General features: G+C 39.1%; 1 protein-coding gene across 12 annotated transcripts in view; it reads left to right on the forward strand.

Annotated features, from left to right (window-relative positions):
- Window positions 1–23,488, forward strand: part of shank3a (SH3 and multiple ankyrin repeat domains 3a) — a 315,840-nt gene that overhangs the window by 260,484 nt on the left and 31,868 nt on the right. For all 12 annotated transcript variants that reach the window (XR_005992309.1, XR_005992308.1, XM_041794579.1 and 9 more), the window contains one exon: window positions 2,319–2,432. Coding sequence is in view for 10 of the 12 variants with exons in the window: in XM_041794579.1 (XP_041650513.1) it covers window positions 2,319–2,432 (114 nt within the window). In the remaining 2 variants the exon portion in view is untranslated. The remainder of the gene's footprint in view (window positions 1–2,318; window positions 2,433–23,488) is intronic.

Consider the following 23,488-nt stretch of genomic DNA (forward strand, 5'->3'; position numbering starts at 1 on the left):
GTGTGAATGGCAGAAAACAACAGATCCTGTTTCCTGCACGGACCTGTTACAGTAAAGACGAACACATCAACAGACACAAAGAAGGGGGCAGAGTACACTGACCGGTAAATCATGAGCACAATGAAGAGGGCTGAGAGTGAAACATACATACAGTATAGACGAGGAATGAGTATTAAGGATTTATACGGGGAAAAAGAGGGCGAGGAAGTGTGCTCTCAGGAGACAGGCAGGGTAAAGTTGTGTTAAGCAGAGATCAGAGGAAGGGATCAGCCCATCTCTGTGTGCATGGTGTTTTTTTTTTTTTTTTTTTTGTTCAGGAAGTAAATAAACAGTATTCTCCTCTCTGCTCACAACTATACTCATAGTTTGTGTATTGTTATCCCAGCATTGTTGAGATATGAAGGCTTATACTCGTATTTTTTAGCGTTGACAGTCAGCAGTAGTGGAGTAACAAAACAGAACTAAACATAAAATGTATTTACATTGGCAACACTGAAAGGAATATTTAAAATATGTATTTGTTAGAAAATATTTGTTGGGCTCAATGTGCAGAGTAGGTGGCAGGTTCAAGTCCCCATTCTAATGGTGTTTGTTGCTTGTCTTCCCCATACTCTTACAGCTGTTATCATGTGTGCTACCAGTGGACCAGTTGATAAATAACTAATAACTCGGAGCCAGACAAGCCAGACAAGAGAAGAGCAAAAAGGTTCTCTGCTCTTCTTTAAATAAAAAATAGGTCCACTTGTGTACTGATTACGCATGCCCACAGTAGGGAGGGGTCCTTGAGAAGCCTGCAAAGAAAACTGTGTCTTTATAAATGTTTTCTTAGTAATTAGTGTCATTATTGAATCAAAAGCGACCAAATGAATTGGTGAACAGACTGAAATTTGTACCAAATAGAGTAAATAAAATACTGGGGGGCCCCTGCGCCTCCCTTAAAAAATTCCAAATGGTATAGTCCAGCGCTGTGAAATAACACAAACAAATTTAATTTAACCATAGTAAAAAATATTGCTCATAAATGGGGAAATTATGGTTCAAAAATACAGAAAAATTGATAGATATTTGTAAAATTGACAGTTGTTGCTTTGCTAGCCAATTTGGGGGGCCCTGTGAAATTTTCTTTCTGGGGACCCAAAATCCCTAGCTACGCCCCTGGCTACCCCCAAGCCAGTTGCCTCACCACCAGCAGCTGTCTCCAGCTTGCAGCACAACTAAACCTTGTTGTTTTCTCAAATAATGCTGATTGGCCAATCCAGTCTCCAGCCAGGCACAAACGTTTCAGATTGACGCTTTGTAAGATGGATCTGCTTGATGACGGACATGTAATGTGGTCAATCCCTTAGCTTGCAGGGTTGCTACTTCCTGCTTCTGCTTGTTTCTACATGACTGGGTCTGTGATCAAGTGGCTGAGCTTTGATATAGATTCAAACAAAAACAAAATATCTTAAAGAAAATAATCTTATTTTTGTAGGATACAGGAGTATACTGCATATCTGGTATTTGAACTTTCACCGTCATGTCACCCAGAATGAAATCGGTTGGCTGCCCCTGGTTACATCAGTGTGACATGTCCTCATGCCAGAGAGGAATATAGTTTGGAGGAAGTAGACTACATCATTTAGCGGGCTGTCTGCCGGCTGCAACATCATACTGTCGTATCCTAGCAACCAGTTTAGAAGAAGGGCTCGCTCAGGCAAAGCTTCAGTTCCAGCTGGTGATCTCTGAGGAGTGTGTGTGCGTCTGTTAGCTTGCTGGGGTAATGGATGAGTTTTGTAGAAATGAGCGTGCTGGCTCAGTCCTGCAGGGAAGATCAATATCAACTATACATTCATCTCTAATTACCACAACTAAACACAGAGGGAATCTCTCTCTTTGTCCTCACTGCCCTCTTGCTCTCCCTTTTTTCCTCTAGCAACCTCTCTACCACTCCTTAACCCTTTTCTTTTACTTTTAAATCTCTTTTTTTGTGTTTTCCTTATTCTGAAATCCCTTATTGCATGAAAGAGAATTAAACATGTCCTACCCATGCACCTGATTAAGGTGTGTTGATTTCTCCTGTTTTGTATCTATGTGCTTTATGTTTGTGTTTAAAAGACAAGATATTTCCTTCCTCTCTAGTGTTCCATCTTCTCCTTTGCATACCCTAACCTGATTTATTATTAGCATAAAACCCTTCATGTTTCACTCTTTAGTATGTCTCTTTGTCCTTTTTTGTCCCCTATAAAATGCTTTACAGGCTTTATATGGTGACAGCTTGGTTTCTTTATGACAAATGAAACTGATTCTTCCTCCTGTATGTTTTCTCTCCCCATCAGTGCTAAGTATAGGAGAAGGAGGCTTCTGGGAAGGCACGGTCAAAGGAAGGACTGGCTGGTTCCCAGCAGACTATGTGGAAGAAGTTCAGATGAGGCAGTATGACCCACGGTTAGGTAAGGCACATTCATGCACATAGAAATCAGAGACACTGTTGTATTTCTTACTGTGGTTTGTGTCAGTGATGTCTGGCTATATTACAGAGGAACGAACCCCTATATTTCTTTTTATTCTATTGTTTGTGTCCTTCTCTTATTCACAAATATGTCCCTATTGTACTGGTTGTGTTCAGATGCTGACTCTACTAGTTTCTTATTACAGCAGACAGCAGAGGGTGAAGTGAAAAGCCAAATAACTTAGTGTTATGATGAGTTAACAGTCTTCAACAGATATAGATTGCATGGCATACTTTGAGAATTGTTGTCCTTTTAATGAAAGAAAGAAGCAATCGCATAGCATAATTTTGCTGTAAATATTTATAAAAGTTCCTCTTATAGCTCTGTCCATGGTGCTGAAAAGAAAGTAAGCCCCAAAGATTCCAGAGAGATTCCATAATTGTAGAACATCTGTTTTGTATTTGTCACCCAACAAACAACAAATTTCATTTCTTGAGCTCCCCAAATTTTTTTTAAGCTTTTAGGGAGACTTAATTAGTGTTTAATTAAACACAGGTGCATACAAATTAACCACTTCTCCTGTGCTTAGCTACAAATTAAGGGTCATTGAAGCAGAAGTCTCCTTGATGATTTTTTACCATGTCACATTTATTATTTAAACTTATCCCTGTCTTCACTGTCTTGTTTTATAATTTATTTAGATATTTCTTATTTTATAAATTAGCATTTTTTGAGAAATGCTAAAACTTTTTGTTATTCAAAACTTGGAATCTAGCCATCTACTAATGGGTGTAATGAAAACTAGCTTATAGGTAGTTAACAGCAAACACAGTCTGCAGGGTTTTGGGGGGCTGGTGGACAGCTGGGTGACATCATGTTATGAGTCTATTTCTAGGTCATGCATCCAATCTTTGCTGAGGTTTAACCTACTGGCAGTCAGAAAGACCACGACAGTTTGAAAGAAGTGTTTTTTGTTATATTTAGTACAAAGAAATACACAGTAAACATTTTCTGAACATGAGTCTCAGAACTAATCCATTGTTGAAGAACTAAGAGTCAGATTTATGCAACCACACCCTTGTTTGAACCTTCATCTTATGAACAGATAGAACATTCTGTTTACTTGGTCCCAGCAGGGGTGGAATTTAACTTTTTTTTTTTCCTATCTGCTGCTGTGGCTTATGGATTCAAATATCTACCAGCCAAACACATTTTACCAGCCACTCTATTTCAACTAGCAGCATTTTTTAATGAGGTATAACATAAAAATCAAGGCTTATAGTATTCAAGTCATAGGCTATTTAATAAGAGGTAATTGTTGCATGAGTTATCCAAGCTGTTGCTCGTTTTAAACCATTTTGGACTCACTCGAATTTGATATTTTTTACATACTTTCTGCAGTGTCATGCCAAAATTCAGGCTTTGTTTGACTTTGTTAGACTTGTGACAGACAAGACATTGGTTCAAAAACACCTTTAGCAGATATACTAGTTGCAGTTGAGATTGACTCTCTGTTGGACTTTGCTCATAAAGTCGGTAAGAACAAGCAGATAAAGGAGACTGATTTGTGCTATTTACAAATGCACTCTTTTAGTGTAGGTTACTTTTATGTTCCTGCTCCATAAAATACCCACATTTGGCTGGCGGTGGGTGCTTATTTCCCACCTTGTGTCTCAGCATCATCAGGTCATCATGCAAATTAGGTTTGCATGGTTCTTGACAGAGTGCATATACTGAAGATGGTAAAAGGACAAGTTTTCCATAAATATCTCCCTTTTCCGTACAAGTTTATCATGCATCTCCAGGGACCTATTCCTGGAGTGATTGGGGCTTTCTCCCTTTTCAAAAGGTTGTTGAGGGATTGAGTTTACCTTATAGTGTGGGTGAAGAGATGAAGAAGGCCAAGATCTCTAAATACCCCATTTAAATGCATTGTGAGGAAAAAGATAGGGAAAGGTGGTAAAGAAAGGTCCAGATAGTGAGGGAGATGGATGGTGATGCATACTCTAAAGGACAGCAAAGTGGAGATGGCAGAGCGTGTCTTTCAGAGAGGTAGAGAGAGGAAAAAAACAGAGGGAGGGAGGGGAAGAGATGAGCCTGATATTGAGCCCCACTCACTCATAAATCCTGGAAAACTGAAATTCCCCAGATACCAGTTTCTGATGGATTAAAAGTGTCGTCTACCTCCAAAGTCTTCACTCTCTGACAAAGTGAGTTTTAATTTTCTCTGATAGTGAATTCTTGTTACTTTTTATTCAATTGTGTGCATTAGTTGTTGTTTTAATTTAATTTTTTAACGAAAGGTAACCGGAACATACACAGAAGTTCACTGTTTTAATGTTATGTCGTGTTAAATAACAAGTTACAAATCAAATTTCTGTTTTCTCAGAAAACATTCAAATTTGATTTGATGATACTTTGTGAACTTGGGGCTTCATGAGTTTGTAAATCAATTAGCAAACTTTAACCTCTCAGATACATTTGAGGTTTAATGAACAACTTTCTCCTCATCTTGATCTGTTTGCATCAGATGTTGTTGGAGGCCAGCGGGCATTAATAGCTCAGTATCTCTTTTCAGTGTGCTCTCATATACTATGCCAAGTTGATTATATTTTATTCACTGTTATCATTTTACTTATCACACACAAAAGCCGTTTCTAGTTGGGAATTGGTGAAACTTTGGAAAGATAGCATCAGGCAAACAGGATTGTCAAGGCTGTGTTTACAAATTCTTTGCATGGTGTTAGTATGTGCATGGTAATAATCCCAGATTTGAGATCAATGCTTCAAACTCAAATCATAGAATCATTAGAGCTATTCAGTACCTTGAACAGCCAAAAAGGTTGAGATGTTGAGATGTAGCAAAAGTAGAAAATACATCATTTTAATCTGGAATTGGCAGTAAAAAGCATGTGAATTTCTAGATCTACTAATACGTTTAAAGTTAAACTCACTACCATTCCGAGATTCATCAGCAGCGTTACACCAGAGGAATAGCACAGGGTGACACAGTAGCACACACACTGAGACACACTGAAACATACGGAGTATTTTATCTGAAGGCAACCATCGAGGCTTCACTGACAGATAGGGCAATATGTCACAGCTTAGTGAAGCAGGAAAGACAGCACTGTCTACAATTAAGTAATCCAAATACTACTGTTCTCGCTCTTTCCCTGTCATTTTCTACATCATCACAGAGTCATGACTCTGAAATTGCTATCTCTCGTTTTCTTTTTTTGACTCCATTTCTTTTCTCTTCTCTTGGCCAGGTTTGGTTTAAAATTGCAATGACAAGAATGGAGAAAAGACAAAAAAATGGAATGATGGTAAAAGCTGTTTCACTTTAGGAGAGTGAGAGGGAATCTTTAAAGTCAGCTAGAGTGAAAAACATGGGAGAGAAAGGAAGCTGGTGACCACCTTTTTAAAGGCACTGTTTCAACTATCTCTTGCTGTCTCTTGTTATCTTCACCGTGCCGCTCCTCTCTATATCTCAGCATGGCCAGGGCTGACTACAGCCAAGAGTTCATCTTAAACCGCTGCTCAAGGGGATGGGCAGAGAGGAAAGACAAAGAGGAAGGCAGAAAGCCACTATGGGGAAATACAGAAAAAATAGGCAAGAGGAGGGCATGAATGAGTGATGAAGAAAATGAGGGCAGAAAAGCAAAGACTATTGATTGAATTCATTAGGAGTACAATGAATGATGCAGTGCTGAAATGCCCCAAGCAGTTAGAAAATAGCTGATTTGTGATTGTGTTGGCAAAGACTGAGGTGTTTATGTGTAATTATAAATTACTGTACCTTTTAGATGAAAAAAAAAACAAAATTCTGCTCACTAGAGATATGTGAAATAAACTCACTGTGTACATTTTTGTCTGAATCTCCACCCATGCTGCTAACAACCACACACACAGCACACATGCTGCTGGCCTGTATGCAGAGGTTAATAGTAGATGTTTACCCATGCTAATGGAGGGGATAATGATGTGAATATGAACTGCTCTTCCCTTTCTAATGATGCTACCAAACTGCCGCAGGCAACACATTTCTCCAATAGCACTGTTAATCTGTCGGCCTCATTCAGCTGGGATCTTACAGGCCTCCAGTCACAAAAAAACCTCCCATCATCCTGCAACCACACAATAAGAGATCAACATGCCAAATAGTAAATCAAGCAGCCCCATTTTCCATTATATTAGCTCTCATTTTTCTTAGGTCACCCTGCAGCCTTAGATGTCCTTAAAGACCCCTAGACTCACACGCTCTCACTTTAATGGCACATTTTTTTTCTCTGGGATGTGATAAGCTTGATTTTCTTAATGGTTTATTGCTCAAGAAGCACACAAACTTTTATTTCTTCCTCTTTGTGCCCGTTCTTTCTATTCCCTCGCTCTCCTCACACCGCAGCACAGTTGAATGACTCACAGCAGCATGAATCAGCCCAGTCAGATCCAGCCTGAGCTATTTTTAGCCTGCCCATTAAGAAGTTTTGGAGTGTGTCTGCACTCCCCTAGAATGCTTAAACATCAGCGTCGCTGCGGCAGCTGAGACTGACATGGGTAGAGCAAGTAGGAGGGTGAGGAATAAAAGTGAGGTAAAATGAGATTGAGAGATGGTGCAGTGGATTGGTGAGGGATCCTACAGGAAGCCCAGAGATTTCCCCAACAGCTGTGGGCCAATGTGAGCTAGTTGGAGCTTAGCTCTTTCCCACTTACATCTGAGCTGGTCAATAGTTATGAGGCTTCAGTGACCAATTTTATGAAGTATCCAAGCTTATTTAACAGCATTTGGTTGGAATGTGGTGAAACTACTAAACAATAAAGAGCATTTTCTTTTAGTTTAATTCTTGATGCTTAATACACCGTATTCCACATTATTAAGCAAATAACATTTTCTCCTATTTTCCTAAATATTAATGCAAATGACAGAGTATTTTTCAAGTCATCAGCCATTAGAGCATAATTCAAATGTTTTTGAACAAACTTCATAATGACAACCATTATTTTTTTTAAAATAAAGACCTCAAAATGCACTTTTCCACATGTTCCACATTATTAAGCAGGCCACAGTTTTCAAGCAATATAGGAAAGAAAAAGGATCTCTCTGCTGCCGAAAAGTGTCAAATAGTGTAATGCCTTGGACAAGGAATGAAAACATTAGATATTTCATGAAAAATTAATTGTGATCATCGTACTGTAAAGGAATTTGTGGCTGATTCAGAGCACAGACGGGTTCCTGCAGATAGAGGCATAATGAGGAAGGTTTCTGATGGAAAAATTCATCAGATTAAGAAAGCAGATGCTAAAATGCCATTACAAAGCAGCAAACAGGTATTTGAAGCTGCTGGTGCCTCTGGAGCCCCACCAACCTCAAGGTGTAGGATCCTCCAAAGGCTTGCAGTTGTGCATAAATCTACTATTCGGCCGCCCGATCCAATGCTCACAAGCAGAAACGTTTGCAGTGGGCCCAGAAATACATGAAGACTCATTTTCAAACAGTCTTGTTGACTGATGAGTGCTGTGCAACCCCTGTTGGTCCAGATGGAAGAGTAGATGGTTGGTGGATGGCCACCAACAGGGCTGCGACGTCAGCAAGGATGTGGAGGAGTCATGTTTTGGGCCGGAACCATGGGGAGAGAGCTGGTAGGCCCCTTTAGGGTGCCCAAAGGTGTGAAAATGACCTTGGCAAAGTATATAGAGTTTCTGACTGACCACTTTCTTCCATGGTACAAAAAGAGAATCGTGCCTTCCATAGTAAAATAATCTCCATGCATGACAATGCACCATCTCATGCTGCAAAGAATCCCTCTGTGTCATTGGCTGCTATGGGCATAAAAGGAGAGAAACTCATGGTGTGGCCCCCATCCTCTCCTGACCTCAACCCTATTGAGAACCTTTGGAGCATCCTCAAGCTAAAGATCTATGAGGGTGGTAGGCAGTCCACATCAAAACAGCAGCTCTGGGAGGATATTCTGACATCCTGCAAAAAAAATTCAAGCAAAAAACTCACTCAAAACTCACAAGTTCAATGGATGCAAGAATAGTGAAGGTGATATCAAAGAAGGGCTCCTATGTTAACATGTAACTTAGCCTGTTAAGATGTTTTTGATAGAAATAGCTTTTGCTTTCAGTAAATATGACCTCCTAATGCTGCAAATTCAACTAATGACCATTTTCAGTTCTTTACAACCTATAAAATGTTTTAAAACTCTGTCATGCTTAATAATGTGGAACAGTGCATTTTGAGTTTTTTTTTTTTTTTAAATAATGGTTATCATTATGAAGTTTGTTCAAAAACATTTGAATTATGTTCTAACGACTGATGACTTGAAAAATACTCTGACTGTCATTTGCATTAATATTTAGGAAAATAAGAGAAAAATGTCATTTGCTTAATAATGTGGAATGCGGAGTACATAGAATGGAATAGATCTATTTTCAAATGGCACTTCAAAAATGACATGTCAGGTAAAATGCAGCAAATACAGTACTTTCTGTACAGATTTTGTATGTTCTCCCCGTGCATGCGTGGGTTCTCTCATGGCACTTCGGTGTCCTCCCATCACCAAAAACATGCTCATTAGGATAACTGATGACTCTAAAATGACCGTAGGTGTGAGTGTGAGTGTGCTTGGTTGTCTGTCTCTATATGTCAGCCCTGCGATTGACTGGTGACCAGTCCAGGCTCTACCCCACCTCTCGCCCAATGACAGCTGGGCTAGCCCCCCCCCCCCCACCCCCTGGCCCCTAAAGGGCTAAGCGCTATAGAAAATGGATGAATGGATACAGTACTTTGACGCATGCTTCATCCTGCGCCTTAGTAGCAAGGTTAATGTAAGCTATAAATTAGTCTGCTAGCAGAACATTTGCCTATTAGACAGAAACCTGGCAACTTCAAGCATTTCTCTTTTTTTCACTTTGCTATGTATTCAGCATTTCAAGAACAGCTCTGGTTTTCACCCTCTAACCTTCACACCTTCAACGTCATGCTAACACGATGAATATGAAAGCTTTTGTGTGCTAACAAGGCCTTTCACTATGAGGACAGGTTTGTAACACCAGATTCACTCTTCTCACACCTTCATCTCTTTCTACCATGAAGGAGATTATTTTCTCTTTGTTTTGCATATCTGCTAAAAAACAATAAATGTCATCTTAAAACAAGCCTTTAAGAGAGATACATTTAAGAGAAGGTCTTCAATTATACTCTTTAAAATTTAAACCCTTAAAACCGATTTAACATAAATACTTGAAAAATATCATCTAGTTTGGCTGTATGTATTTTGAATAAAGTGTGTTTTCAAAAGCATCATTTCATTTAAAGAATAGCTTGGAATTGCTCTAAATTTAACAAAAAAAAAAACAAGTTTAGAAATGGTTCTTCTAGGCATCATCATCTCTCATCATGTCCGTCTGCTCTCTTTGTTAGCCACTATTGGCATTAAAGGTGTATAATATTTATCCTAGTAGCATTTAGCAGAACAAACTGTCAAAATAAAACAATATTTACACTATATTGCCAAAAGTATTCACTCACCCATCCAAATAATTAAAATCGGGTGTTCCAATCACTTCCATGGCCAGGTGTATAAAATCAAGCACCTAGGCATGCAGACTGTTTCTACAAACATTTGTGAAAGAATGGGTCGCTCTCAGGAGCTCAGTGACTTCCAGCATGGTCCTGTGAAAGGATGTCACCTGTGCAGCAAGTCCAGTTGTGAAATTTCCTCACTCCTAAATATTCCACAGTCAACTGTCAGTGGTATTAAAACAAAGTGGAAGTGATTGGGAACGACAGCAACTCATCCACATAGTGGTAGGCCATGTAAAATGACGGAGTGGGGTCAGCGGGTGCTGAGGCGCATACTGACAGAAATCGCCAACTTTCTTCAGAGTCAATCGCTACAGACTTTCAAACTTCATGTGGCCTTCAGATTAGCTCAAGAACAGTGTGTAGACAGCTTCATGGAATGGATTTCCATGGCCGAGCAGCTGCATCCAAGCTATACATCACCAAGTGCAATGCAAAGCGATGCAGTGGTATAAAGCATGCCACCACTGGACTCTACAGCAGTGGAGACGCTTTCTCTGGAGTGACGAATCGCGCTTCTTCATCTGGCAATCTGGCGGATAAGTCTGGGTTTGGTTTATGGTGTAGGGTTGTTTTTCAGGAGCTGGGCTTGGCCTCTTAGTTCCAGTGAAAGGAACTCTGAATGCTTTGGCGTACCAGGAGATTTCGACAACTCCATGCTCCCAACTTTGTGAGAACCATTTGGGGATGGCCCCTTCCTGTTCCAACATGACTGTGCACCAGTGCACAAAGCAAGGTCCATAAAGACATGGATGAGAGAGTTTGGTGTGGATGAACTTGACTGGCCTGCACAGAGTCCTGACCTCAACCCAATAGAACACCTTTGGGATGAGTTAGAGCAGAGACTGAGAGCCAGGCCTTCTCGTCCAACATTAGTGTGTGACCTCATAAATGGGCTTCTGAAAGAATGGACAATAATTCCTATAAACACACTCCTAAACCTTGTGGAAAGCCTTCCCAGAAGAGTTGAATCTGTTATAGCTGCAAAGGGTGGACAGACGTCATATTAAACTGTATGGGTTAAGAATGTTGTTTAAGTTCATATGTGAGTCAAGGCAGGTGAGCAGATACTTTTGGCTATATAGTGTATAAGTAGGCCTATATGATTTAATCACCTGACTATATAAAATGGTTTACTCTTCATTAACCTAGAGTAAGCCTTTCATTCATACAAAGGAACGGTCCCCTCCTCAGACTCACCCGTCTTGCATTTTGCATCTTTCATGTGTCTTGCAATGCATCTTGCAAGAGTGTGACTGTTAGATGTCATTTAGGTCACATTAACACCAGAGCTGTTTGGTTTGTTTTAAACAACCTCTGGTCTGTAGTCCAGTTTGTTTGGAGTGGTGTGAAAGCTCAACAAGGGTCTCAAAAGAACCCTGGTGTGGTTCGTTTGGGGTGTGAAAGCAAAGCAGACCAAGGCAGGAAGAGGCAGAAAGCATAATGATTTACACATATGTTAACTAGGGGTGGGAATCACTAATGGCCCTACAATACAATATTATCACGATACTTGGGCCACAATTCAATATTTTTGTGATTTAAAACATTTTGCAATACAGTGAGTATTGCCATAAGTAATATTGTGATATATTGCTATCTATACAATTTTTCTCGTGTTTAGCTGCTTTAGCATTAGTCTTGTCCTCATGTTTGTCATATCTCCGAAGTATTTTATTTTCATGTAGCACTTCTTGCAAACTGTATGTGCCATGTTCATCTCATTCGTGCCCTGCTTGCATTCCTAATGTCCTTTCCCTGGTGCTGCCATGTTTGTTGTACTAACTTTCTTCTGCTACTTGGTGGACGAGATGATACGATATATTACCAGACAAAATATCACAATACTGTGCTGTATTGACCCCCCCCCCCCCCACACACAATAATTATGTAATTTAATACACCATGTCAGTACCTCCCTCGGCATCTGTGTAACCATGACAACACGTGGTCGTGTCTTGCTGTCAGCTCATTTTGGCTTGCCTTCTTCAGCACTGATCATTCGTCTCATGTAAAGAGCAGCATGCTGGACAGCTCACTGCCTCACTGTCTGCAAAAGCAGAAATCCCAAGACAGCATAAATTTGGTGTTGTTTCATCGTTTATGTGGTAAAAAAATATTGGTAGAAGGAGATGGATTTTCAGTTTGTCATATAACTGCTTGACTTAATCCAGACGGTTTGGTTGAAAGTGAAATGTGAAAGCAAGCCAAACCACAGCAAAGTACAACAATGTTGCAATCAAAGCCCTGACCTGAACCGAGACACCGGGGAAATCCGGTGTGAAACCGACTTTATATTCCCAATTTTACACATTGTAACTTTAAAAGCAACATACCCACAGATTGTGTCTTGTTGTTGATATTTAGTCTTGATTTGTTTGAGTCCTCTAAGTTATGTTTAAAAGTTATGAACAGAATAATAATAATAATAAAAGCTTGGACTTAGATAGCGCCTTTCATGAGACCCAAGAGAGGAGTGGAAAATAAGGCACAACACAAAAGACAAACACTAGGTTCAGTGTATGTAGGGGGAGGTTTAGAAGACACTGTAAGCTGAAGTTAACAGGTGGTGCTCAAGGAGTTTTTTTAAATGTGTCCAAGGATGGAGCATTGCGGATGTTATCAGGAAAGCATTTACATTTAATACCATTTAAGATCAGTCATATGGAATAAATCTGTATGTGCAGTCTTTTTTACCACATGTCTGTGGTATAAAATTTCTGCTGAGTCAGTGATATAGACCTGGAGTTCAAGAGGAGTCCACCCGTTTACCCCTGTATGAAAAAAAATTCACATCAAGCGTCCTACAGTGACATATCTCAAGGTGTGTATGTGCTTGTGTGTGTGAAGTGTTTATTTGTTGGCAGCAGAGTGATGGCCACTATCTGTACTTTTCATCAGAAGTCAGTGGAGTGTGTTATACCATCCTTCTCTCTCTCTCCCTCTCCCTCGCTCTCTCTCTCTGGAGGATGGATTTATATCAAATCATAATAGATGGCAACGCTTTTTGAACAATGAATCAAAGCTGAAGCAGGTCTCACAGTGTAGCAGAGACATATCACATTTGACAGGGGCCGCATCAGATGACAACAGGTCACCTGCACACTTACAAACGCACACACATACATAAACAAGCTTATACACACAAGGATGGATAACTGCATTTCTCTTGGAGAGTCAGCTCTCTCTTACCATGCAGTAGCTACACATACACATCATATTCACCTGTACAGGTCGTTTATGTAAGAAGGCTGAATTTGCTGTTTGCAGTAAGGCTTTCACTACCATGACTTGGAAAGTGCTTTGCTTTCTGTGTGGTTATGCATCCACAAATGTGTCAACACGCAAACACACACAGTAACATATCTTGCTGAGCTGTAAAGCCTCACTCACACTGGTCATGACTAATCAAACACCTACCTCTCCATGAGGGCATTCCTGCTTCTCTCTCAGCCTGTTTTACTCTCGCTCTTCCTCTCAGAGTGTGATTCCTGTACTCTTCTATAAAAAGTTGTAAAAAGGAAATTGTAAATATTTGTAAAACTTACAGTTTCTCAAGCCAGGATGTCTTTACATGAACGGGAGAATAGACAAGAGGAATTTCACTTCTTTTCCCCACCAAGGCAGACCCCCTTTTACTTGACTATGCAATTAGAAATGCAGTTCAACCATACTGACTTTATGCAGCCAGCAATTAAATTTTCAAATATCAAAAATCCACTAATAATAAAGCAACCTGTCATGTTATGTTTATCCAGTGTTTAGAGAAAAAGTCACTCCAAAAAGTTCACTTATTCCTTTATTAACTTTTATGGGTGGAGGGTTTCTGATGTTCTTTTATCATATTTAGACAGTGTAAACAGCAGAGGTTACAGGAGGTGAATGGAACAAGGTGAGGCCTGGTTTAAACCCCTAGAATTAAATACTGCCCACTTTTACTGTCTTTAGTTCAAATTTTTAAACATGAAGTAACCAAATAATAGCTCTGAGTTTGTGATGCCATCTCTAGTCGCTGATGGGGGGCATACAGATGCATGATTCAGTACGCTCATCTCAGCGTCAGGAGTCAGGATTAGAGATACATTTGTTAATCATTTAATACTTCTGCTCCCCCCTTTCTTTCCTTGATTGTGTGTTTCATGTCTGTGCTTGTCGTGCTGTATCTCCATCTTGACCTTGACTCAAAGGTGTGCAGTGATGAGCTGTCACACTGTTTGAAGAGCTCGTACAGTAATCGCTTCTTCTTGTTGTCTGAATTTGACTGAATTATTCAAGGCATGCACTTTGACAGAGTAGAGGTATTTATAGCAGCTGGTCTCTGCCTCCGACACTATCACGGTAACAACAAGCTCTCTGAAGGCTCTTCAACAAACTAAACTATTCTGACGGAGAGGAGGAGGAGAAAGAAACACTGCAGAGAACCAGAAATGGGAAATAAAAGCTTGAGGCTCAAACAGAATGAGATGCACAGTTGTCAATGCTTCTAAGCCAAGAAGTCCTATTTTTCTCACAAAACAAGGAAGACTTGGACTTTTGTTGATTTTTTTGCTTTTTGGGAATTTAAACTGCGGGAAATGAAAGGAGCTCTTCAAACCATCCGGAGGTAAAGTAAGGAGGAAAAGACATGGCTCTTTTTGGCAATTCATCGATGGGACAGAGGGAAGACCCACTTGATGAAGACTTAAGACGAATATTGTGAAGGTAGTGCTCAATAAAATGGACTGTTGTCCAGTCATGGTGTCAGATCTGCCTGTGATGTGTAGCAGGATAGATGGGGTGGTTACGGTGGTGAAGGCAGAGCAACCAAACTCCACATGTCATCGACTGTACTGGGGTAAGCTATCAGCTCTCTGCACTGTGCTCTCATGTCAGCACACCGACTGCTTCTGAAGCAAACATATGGCTCATACTACATGACAGGTTAAAATGGTTTCTTTTTGAAGAAACTATAAATAGCTCCTCTCTGTAAATATGAGAAGCATAATATGACTCAGCGTTAGAGGAGGTAGAGTAAAGATGGAGGAGGGAGCAGGTGTGTGTATACAAACTTTTCCATTTTTAGAATAGATGAGTGAGCACTACTACAAATAACTGACTGATTCAGTGCAACATGATATTTTTAGTATTAAATTAGTAGTTATGATATTATTAGTTTTAAACTGGATTATATAATTTGCCAGAGTATTTCATGTTCTTGTTATCTTTGGCCTCCTCTCCATTTAGCCCCTTTTCTGGCCCATAAAGGGAAAGCTTTTTTGTTTTATTGATGAAGATTTTTCTGTTTGTAATGGAGTGGTGGTGACATTGTATGACTCCATGACATAATACTGTTTAAAAGTGACTGTTTGGCTGGTAGAATCTCTTTAAAGCATCCACATTTGATAGCTTTCATGAACTCTCTGTTCAAGTGTTTGACCCACTAGATCTCACCTCATTGCACAATGTCATTGTCTGAGTCAGAACTTCTGATCAAGGTTTGCACTTTAACATTGATCCCTGAAATATCCACCCTCCTTTACCCATGCTTAATTGCTCTTGTGCGCTACTACACAGATAGAAAGTAAGTCTAAGTATATCACAGTCTCTGTGTGCATAAGCCTCATTAATGAAAAACTTAAATCAGCTTGTACATAAAGCCAAACATATCAGTTTATGTTTACATCACGTAAGTGAATACTGCTGTCCTCCAAAACCAGAATCTGATATTAAGGTTTTCCCATCCTTCAAATGTGGAAAGTCAACAAACATTTCTTCCTTCCACAAATTTCTTTGTGTGCCACAGCTGTAATATGAAACAGTGAGAAACTATAAACAATGAGGATGATTAAAAATATATATATATATAGAGAGAGAGAGAGAGAGAGAGAGTCTTTATTTAATCTAAATGTAGTATATTGTCTTGGTTTTCATTGATACAAGAAAATCCTATCTACCATGGCAGCAGGTGACCTGATGTTTTAACCTACCCAAGCAAATATTAACCTTTTTTTGACAGGGTGTATATTCTAGTTGCATATCCATCGTTGACTAGAATAGTGTGACATAAAAATCCTGTTTCATCTAAATACAGGCTTTTAACGCATTTACAGTCATGGACAAGAAAATACAGAAAATACACTGTTTCTCCCAGAAATTGTTGCAATTACAAATGTTTCTGGTATACACATGTTTATTTCCTTTATGTGCATTGGAACAACACAAAAAAGCAGAAAAAAAAGTCAAAATTGACATAATTTTATGCTGGACAGAATTGTTGGCACCCTCAACTTAATATTTGGTTGCACACCCTTGGGAAAAAATAACTGAAACCAATGGCTTCCTATAACCATCAGCAAGCGTCTTACACCTCTCAACTGGAATTTTGGACCACTCTTCTTTTGCAAACTTTTCGAGGTCTCTCAGATTTGAAGGGTGCCTTCTTGCAACAGCAGTTTTGAGTTCGCTCCATAGGTGTTCAATGGGATTTAGATCCGGACTTATTGCTGGCCACTTCAGAACTCTTAAGCGCTTTGTCTCCAGCCATTTTTTGGTGCTTTTTGAGGTATGCTTGGGGTCATTGTCCTGTTGGAATACCCATGACCTCTGACGCAGACCCAGCTTTCTGACACTAGGCCCTACATTGCGGCCGAAAAGCTTTTGACAGCCTCAAGATTTCATGATTTTTTTCTGCTTTTTTTTGTGTTGTTCCAATGCACATGAATGAAATAAACATTAAAAACAAAAACATTTGTATTGCAACAATTTCTGGGAGAAATGGTGCATTTTCTGGAAAAACTCCAGGGGAGCCAATACATTTGTCCATGACTGTGCAGAGACTCCACAGTGCTTTGTATTTTAATTCACATCAATTATAAACAGCAGAGCTGTAGATGAATATTATGACTGATGAATAGAAAACGTTTTAGAATAGGACAAATTATTTGGGTCTAAATGTACCTGCTCCTTTATCTCACTCATGCAGAAGAATGGTTAAAGGCTTCTGATTTAGTCATAGACTACATGTTTATACAAATAAAAATCTGATAACAGGGGGTTAGCTGAGATACATGCTAATGCCAGGTGTACACAGACATACTAAAAGCTATTCACTGTTCACTCAGGGTTCCTGTTCATGCAGGGTCACAGCACAGATAACTTTCAATCAGACAATTGCTGTAAAGTTTCATGGAAGTGCAGTTTGTTGCCTTTTAATCTTTTTATACCGTCTCACTGTGGCTGCTGCCTGTTGTTCCGTAACCCTCTCTAACACTTAATCTGCTAAAGTCAAGAAATTTCAACAATTATCTTTTGGGTTTTGTTTGAACATGCATAATTCAGGAGATCATATTGAGTGCAAACCACTTCCTTTTGCTATGTTAAAATGAAATTCACTGATATAAATCATTCAGTCCAAAGCAGCATCACTGGACATTTGCAAAGGCCTTGATGTTGCTATTGAAAAGATGAAGCTCATCATATGTTTTTTTTTGTCAAGTTAAAAGTGACTCTACCTGTTAAGAATACTCTTACTAATAATACAGTTATCGTTTTAAGCAGCTCATAGTAGGCATTTTGAAACAGTCATCCAGGGTAGGTGATCTCATGAATTCAGTAGTACACAACAGAGGGCATGCATGTACATAACATTCTTAATAGGTAGGAGTCACTGCAGTTTCAGCCACTAAATGGTAGAAAGGGGCTTTAATTCAGCTGAATTGTTTTGACTTTTCAGTAATTATTTGCAGATAATGCTAAACAGGTAAAATAAATTCTCAGTTGTTATATATCTGTTAAAACGTATGCATCCTTAATGTTATGTTGATACAGCCACAGGACAAAACAATGGAGATGCAGTTGCTAGCACACACTGAAAGCATCATATAGCCTAAGTGCATTAAGTTAGCAATTACTTTAATAAAAAGTCTCCTCCATTCTCCCTACTTTTGTTGGTTCCTGTTTGCATCAAGGAAATCAAGACCTTAAACTGTAGCATATGAATCATAATGTAAAGGTATGATGATATATTATGTATTTTGTCATGCGAACATCCAAAAGAAAGTAAAGTCTGATCAACATGTCTGGTTTACAGTGAAATATTTAAAAAACAATGTTTAGTCCATAGATAATTATTACAGTTTAAATAAAAACATAGATTAACTTGACTTCCATTTTGCCAAATGCTGATATAATTTCCAAATATTTTTCATGATGTGAAAGTATGAGACCTAATGGCAGTTTCTGTTTACCAAAATCATATTAAAGTTTTAGAGTTACACTCTCAAACTCTTGTGTTTAGATTTGAACTTGCTGCCACTAAATGAAACCTTGGGTACATGAACTCTGCAAACTCCTATGGTGGAATTTGCCAATTAAACAGACTAGAGCCCTGTGTAGGATGCTTGTCTTAATCCCACTCCCGCAGGATTTCTGACCATTACTGCCCACTCCCACAGCACCTGCCATCCACTCCTGACCAAGTCTGTCCAATCCAGCCCTTATCCTGTAGGGGTTCTGACAATCCCTGTTTACATCTATTTTACATAATGTTTATTTTAAAGTCATACAAAGGATGAATTGTTTCCTGATTTTTGGAAAGTTCTCACGTCTTAAGAACTGTAGTGTACTTCCATCAGCTCTCACAGACAGTAGGCTAATCTTTATTCTATTTGTCTCGCTGTTACCAACCTCGTCATTAGATATCTAGTGCAATAAGACCAATTTGCATGGAAAGGGGTGTTTCTTTCACAAATAACAGCATAATGGCTCAGCATCTCCACGCACTAGTGCTTGTTTGTGATAATTGGCCTACAACATATGAAGAGGAGCATCAAAACTGTGCCGTTTTGACTGACTTCTAACACCAGCATGTGACATCTCCTGTATTGTCTTGTTTGATATGAGCACCTAGAAGTGCGTTAAAGAAAGTTTACTTCAATCAGGGATCATGGAGCAGGTGCATCACCACATTGAGGGATACCAAATCCCTTTCCTTCTGGGTGTGTTTCAACAATGTCCAGTTGTTTTCCACCTCTTTCACTTTCTCTCAGTTATAAAGGCTTTGCTTCTTTGGCTTTGAAATCAGGTACATATAAATGTCAGAAAACTTGATTTTAGCCACATGTCATTGTCCATGCACCACTGGATCTCCAGATAATACCGTGGCTCCCTTTCAAGTCCCACTGTCCCCTTTGTGTTTCAGCATGTTTGACATTCAGTCTGCTTGAGGGCGTGGTCTAGTGGAAAAGTAAAGTCAGGGCATACCCTCACTAAAAATGACAAATCGTTCAGAGGAAGTTTTAAAGTCATCTTGTGACCGAGTTATGAACTTGTTAAGATATTTTTTACTGAGTCTGATGTCATCTACTACCCTCCCCCTTCTTCATGCATTTCATGTTTCTTTAATCTGTCTTTCCTGTCTCGCTATCAGTGCCCAGAGGGGACAAAAAAGGCGAACAAAATGAACTATATTCTTGATGGAGAAGTTAAAGGCTTTAGTGTTTGTATTGAGGGGAGGCTTCAGTTTCTACGCCCAACACTTAGTATTCTTTTCACCTTGTTTAAGAGGTTAATGTGCACAACATGAAGGAAGAGAAAGAGAGAGAGAAGAAGAGGAAAGGAGGGATGTGTGCAAGGGTAGAATTAAAAAGTCAATGAGGCTCACTGCTAAGTGTGTGTTTGTGTGTTAAAGTGTTTGTGCATGTTTGTGTGTGGCTCTTATCAGTGGTAAACAGCGTAGGTTAATTCTCAATCAGCAGGGCTCAGAGACTGAGTTTGTGAGTCTGTGTTGGTTTATGTTTCTGTGCATCAGTGTGGGAGAGTGGTGTGGGTCTTGTGTCCTTCAGACAAGGACAGTGAAAATGTTACAATCTTCCTTGATTGGAAAACAACTGTGGGCTACGATAGATTTGTTACAGCCGAGCTCAGAGATGAGGCAGGGTTAAACAGAGTGGAAGGAAAAGCAGCAGTGGTAATGCATGACATAGAGCTTGATGTGCTAAATTGCTTTTATCTCAAATATTATTCACTGTGTTCACAGCTATCAGCAGCGAGGATAAACAAACAGCTTTTCTTCACTTTTATCGATGAGTTGTCACCTTGTTGTCACCATGTCACACAGAGAAATCAAAACCCAGTCAGTCTGTCGATAATCTGTGAAAAAATTTAGTTTATGCATTTCGATAACAAAGAGTCATAAATTAAAGTGGCGATGAGAAGAAAAGTGTAACCTTTTCTAACCTTTTTACTTTAATGTTAAAATCTATCCAACTGTGTAAACATGGAAAACAGACTTATGTCAATACACCAAACAAGATGCAGTCTTACTTAGGGATTAAATTAAATGCATATTCAGCATGATAGCTAAATAAGATTTTTTTTTTCTTTTTAGTTTTTTGTTTGAGTGTGTCTGCTTTTGGCATTCCACTTTTTTTTCCTTTCTGCATGTTTATGTGTGTTAGCAGATCTTCTTTTGAGTGTTTGTTTTGTTGTTGTTTATGATTATTTATTGGTGGTGGTGGTATACATTCCAAGGTTTCTACATTTAAGGTTTTACTGTGCCTTTGCAGTGCTGAAAGCCCTGACAGGAGGCATGAGAGACAGAATTCAACTCAAGACTGAACTGGGTTTTTGGAGGTCAAGGTCTTTGGGCCTTAAGAACACCCACTGATATAATAAATCTACAAATCCCACTATCACAGACACTACCCAGGCCTTTCTTCTTGACCTGCACTGTACTTTCACTGTCTGACAGTTGTACTGGAGGACTAGAATAACTGCAGGTGGTAGTTCAGGTTGTTAACTATGGAAAAGGCCTCTGTAAGTTGTCTAAAATTAACAACTTTAGCAAAAGCAACTTACTACAACTGCAACTTACTGTGTTCTTTCAGAGCAGCTCCCATGAATCACTTATTACAAACTTTTCTAATACATGATTGATGCAGATCTGCTGAGAAATTTTTAATGTGAAACAGAAACACCTAATAAATCCAAGACTAGTTTTACAATAACACACCCAAGTTAAAGCAAAGAGGTCTTGTTATTTTTCATAGATATCCAAATGTTTTAAAACTAGATGTATTATATTACCAGCAACTAATTGCAAAGACAAAACTCTGCTGTTGTGAACATTAAGGTTATTTTTTTATTATTTTACACCTCTGCTCATATTATGACCTCTCTTGATATGACAGGATATGGTGTTTCTCGATATTCATGCATTTTCTATGCTGAAGACTTTAGGAATGGACTTTTCAGACCAAGTACAAGCGCTCTTTTGGTTATTTAATGATACTGAGTACCGATTTGAATATTTGAGAATACAATTTCATTTCTTTAAGGACTTTGATAGCATGTTTTATTTTTATCGGATATCCCTCACTTTCTAAATGTAAGAAATCAATTGGACACCATGATGCCACTGTTTGCTGCTGACATTTTAACAGTCAATATTAGGTTTTTAAACAAACATGGCAGTGCTTCACAATTCACTGTAATGTGAGCTGAAACCTGTTCAATGCATTTAAAGATCACACAATGCATGAATTAAAACACATGAACACATGTTGTCATATGTTATTGCATTGAGGAGCTTTGTTTAAATGAGCTATTATTGCACTTCTTCTTGACCATTGAGAGCCATAGTTGCAGTCTGCTCTTTTTTTTGTCATCCACTTTTATTTTGGCACATTTATTAGCATGTGTCCTTCTCTGCCTTAATATGGATTATTAGCCATCTTAACTGTCTGATCCTTTTTGTAGAATTACAAGCCGGTTGAACTATTTCTTATTATTTTTCATCAGTTATCAGCCGCCGCTACTAGTAGCCCCTGTGCCTGTGCTCAAGAAGTACCAGCATGTTGCGACAATGCTTTTTGATCTGTCAAACAACAACAACTACAACAGTGAACTGATCACATCTACAAAAAGTATGGTTTATCATGATTTTGATCTAGAAAATAGGGATAAAGTTGTCCAGAGGCTGTGCCAGGCTTTGTTCACATGTAACTGAAGCACTGAATGATGACATTCAGCCAGAAAAGTGGATGATAACCTGCAAAGAGAATTGGTGGCCAGCTGCTAATGTTAGCCACATTTCGTGAACTAGCTTTGCACTGTAACAGTATGAAGTTGGTTTACAAATTGTGTTTTCTTGACTTAAGACTGATAGGTTACACCCAATTATGATTTGCACTTATTGCACTGTGAATTGATTTGCCTCAAACATCACTACTGCTTACCTTCTCAAACAATAAACATCATGGTGTGGGTGCCTTTGTCTCACTGATGCTTTACTAGTTCCTAGGCCTGGTGATAGTATCATTGCATCCTAGAACAGGTATTAAACGAAAAAGAAACTTGCTCATAATCAAACACCACTTGATAAGTTTCATGAGCTGTAGCAACAAAGTCAATTATGCTTGCAAGAAGAAGAAAGTTTCACATGGTTGGTGTTAGTAAAAGAAGGTGGTTAGTTTTGTTGCTAATCTGTTTGTTGTCATCCTAATAATGCGGCATGGATAAGTAAAATGCATACAACATTTCAGACCATGTGAGGATATTCTGGTGTAAATTGCATGTGCTACATATTTTTCTGCAACAACCCCACTACCACCATCTGTGTTTCTGTAACCAGATGCAGCATCACCAGTCTAAAGAAAACGCTTTTCTCACCAGCTTCTGAGGCGGCGTCCTTATGTGCACTCACAGGCAATCGTCCCTCAATATGTTCCCAGAAATTAGCTTCCTCCCTTCCTCTTTTCCATCTCCATCTGTTAATATTGTGCTCCTTCTTTTAACCATTTTTAAATAAAATATTTCTGAACAATTTTTTTAGCTCTCTTTTTTGTTGTACAAAAAATTAGGGTGAAACATCCAGCTGTCTGTTCTCCTGAATCTCATTGTGATTATCCTCCTTCCTTTTTAGCTCAGTTGATGTAGCTTTTGTGTGGCTAGAAAGTTTCCTGTTTTTGTTTGAGTTCCATCTGGTGCTAGACTCCAGCTTCCTGTACTATATGATAAACACTTATAATGTACATTTACCTAAGAAACACCCTCTACTTATGTGTGTGTGTGAGTGTGTGATTGATGGAAGTGGAGTTTAGGTTATCTGGGCTATCAGAGCCCTGCCTTTAGATGCTCCTGGGCTGTACAAAATAGATGACAGCTGTGATGAATGAGCTGCATTTCACACTCTTAGACCGTATCTGATATCACATGGTGTGCACACACCCACACACACGTACTGTACATACACATAAAACTCAGGCACACAAAATTCATTCAGCATGCACAATCATGTTCATCAGCTCCTGAAATTATGCAGCGTTTTGCTGATTTTCTTTTTCTTTTGTCCTGTTTTTGAAGTGCAGGTCTTTGATGATTTGTGAGGCTGAATGAGCGCTTGTTTGCTGACTCATCTACAACTTTCTCCTGGAATATCACCTCCTCCTTCATCACTACTTACCTTTTGACAACCAGTGCTGACAAA

This window comes from Cheilinus undulatus, linkage group 9, assembly GCF_018320785.1.
Source record: "Cheilinus undulatus linkage group 9, ASM1832078v1, whole genome shotgun sequence".
NCBI classification, from domain to species: Eukaryota; Metazoa; Chordata; class Actinopteri; order Labriformes; family Labridae; genus Cheilinus; species Cheilinus undulatus.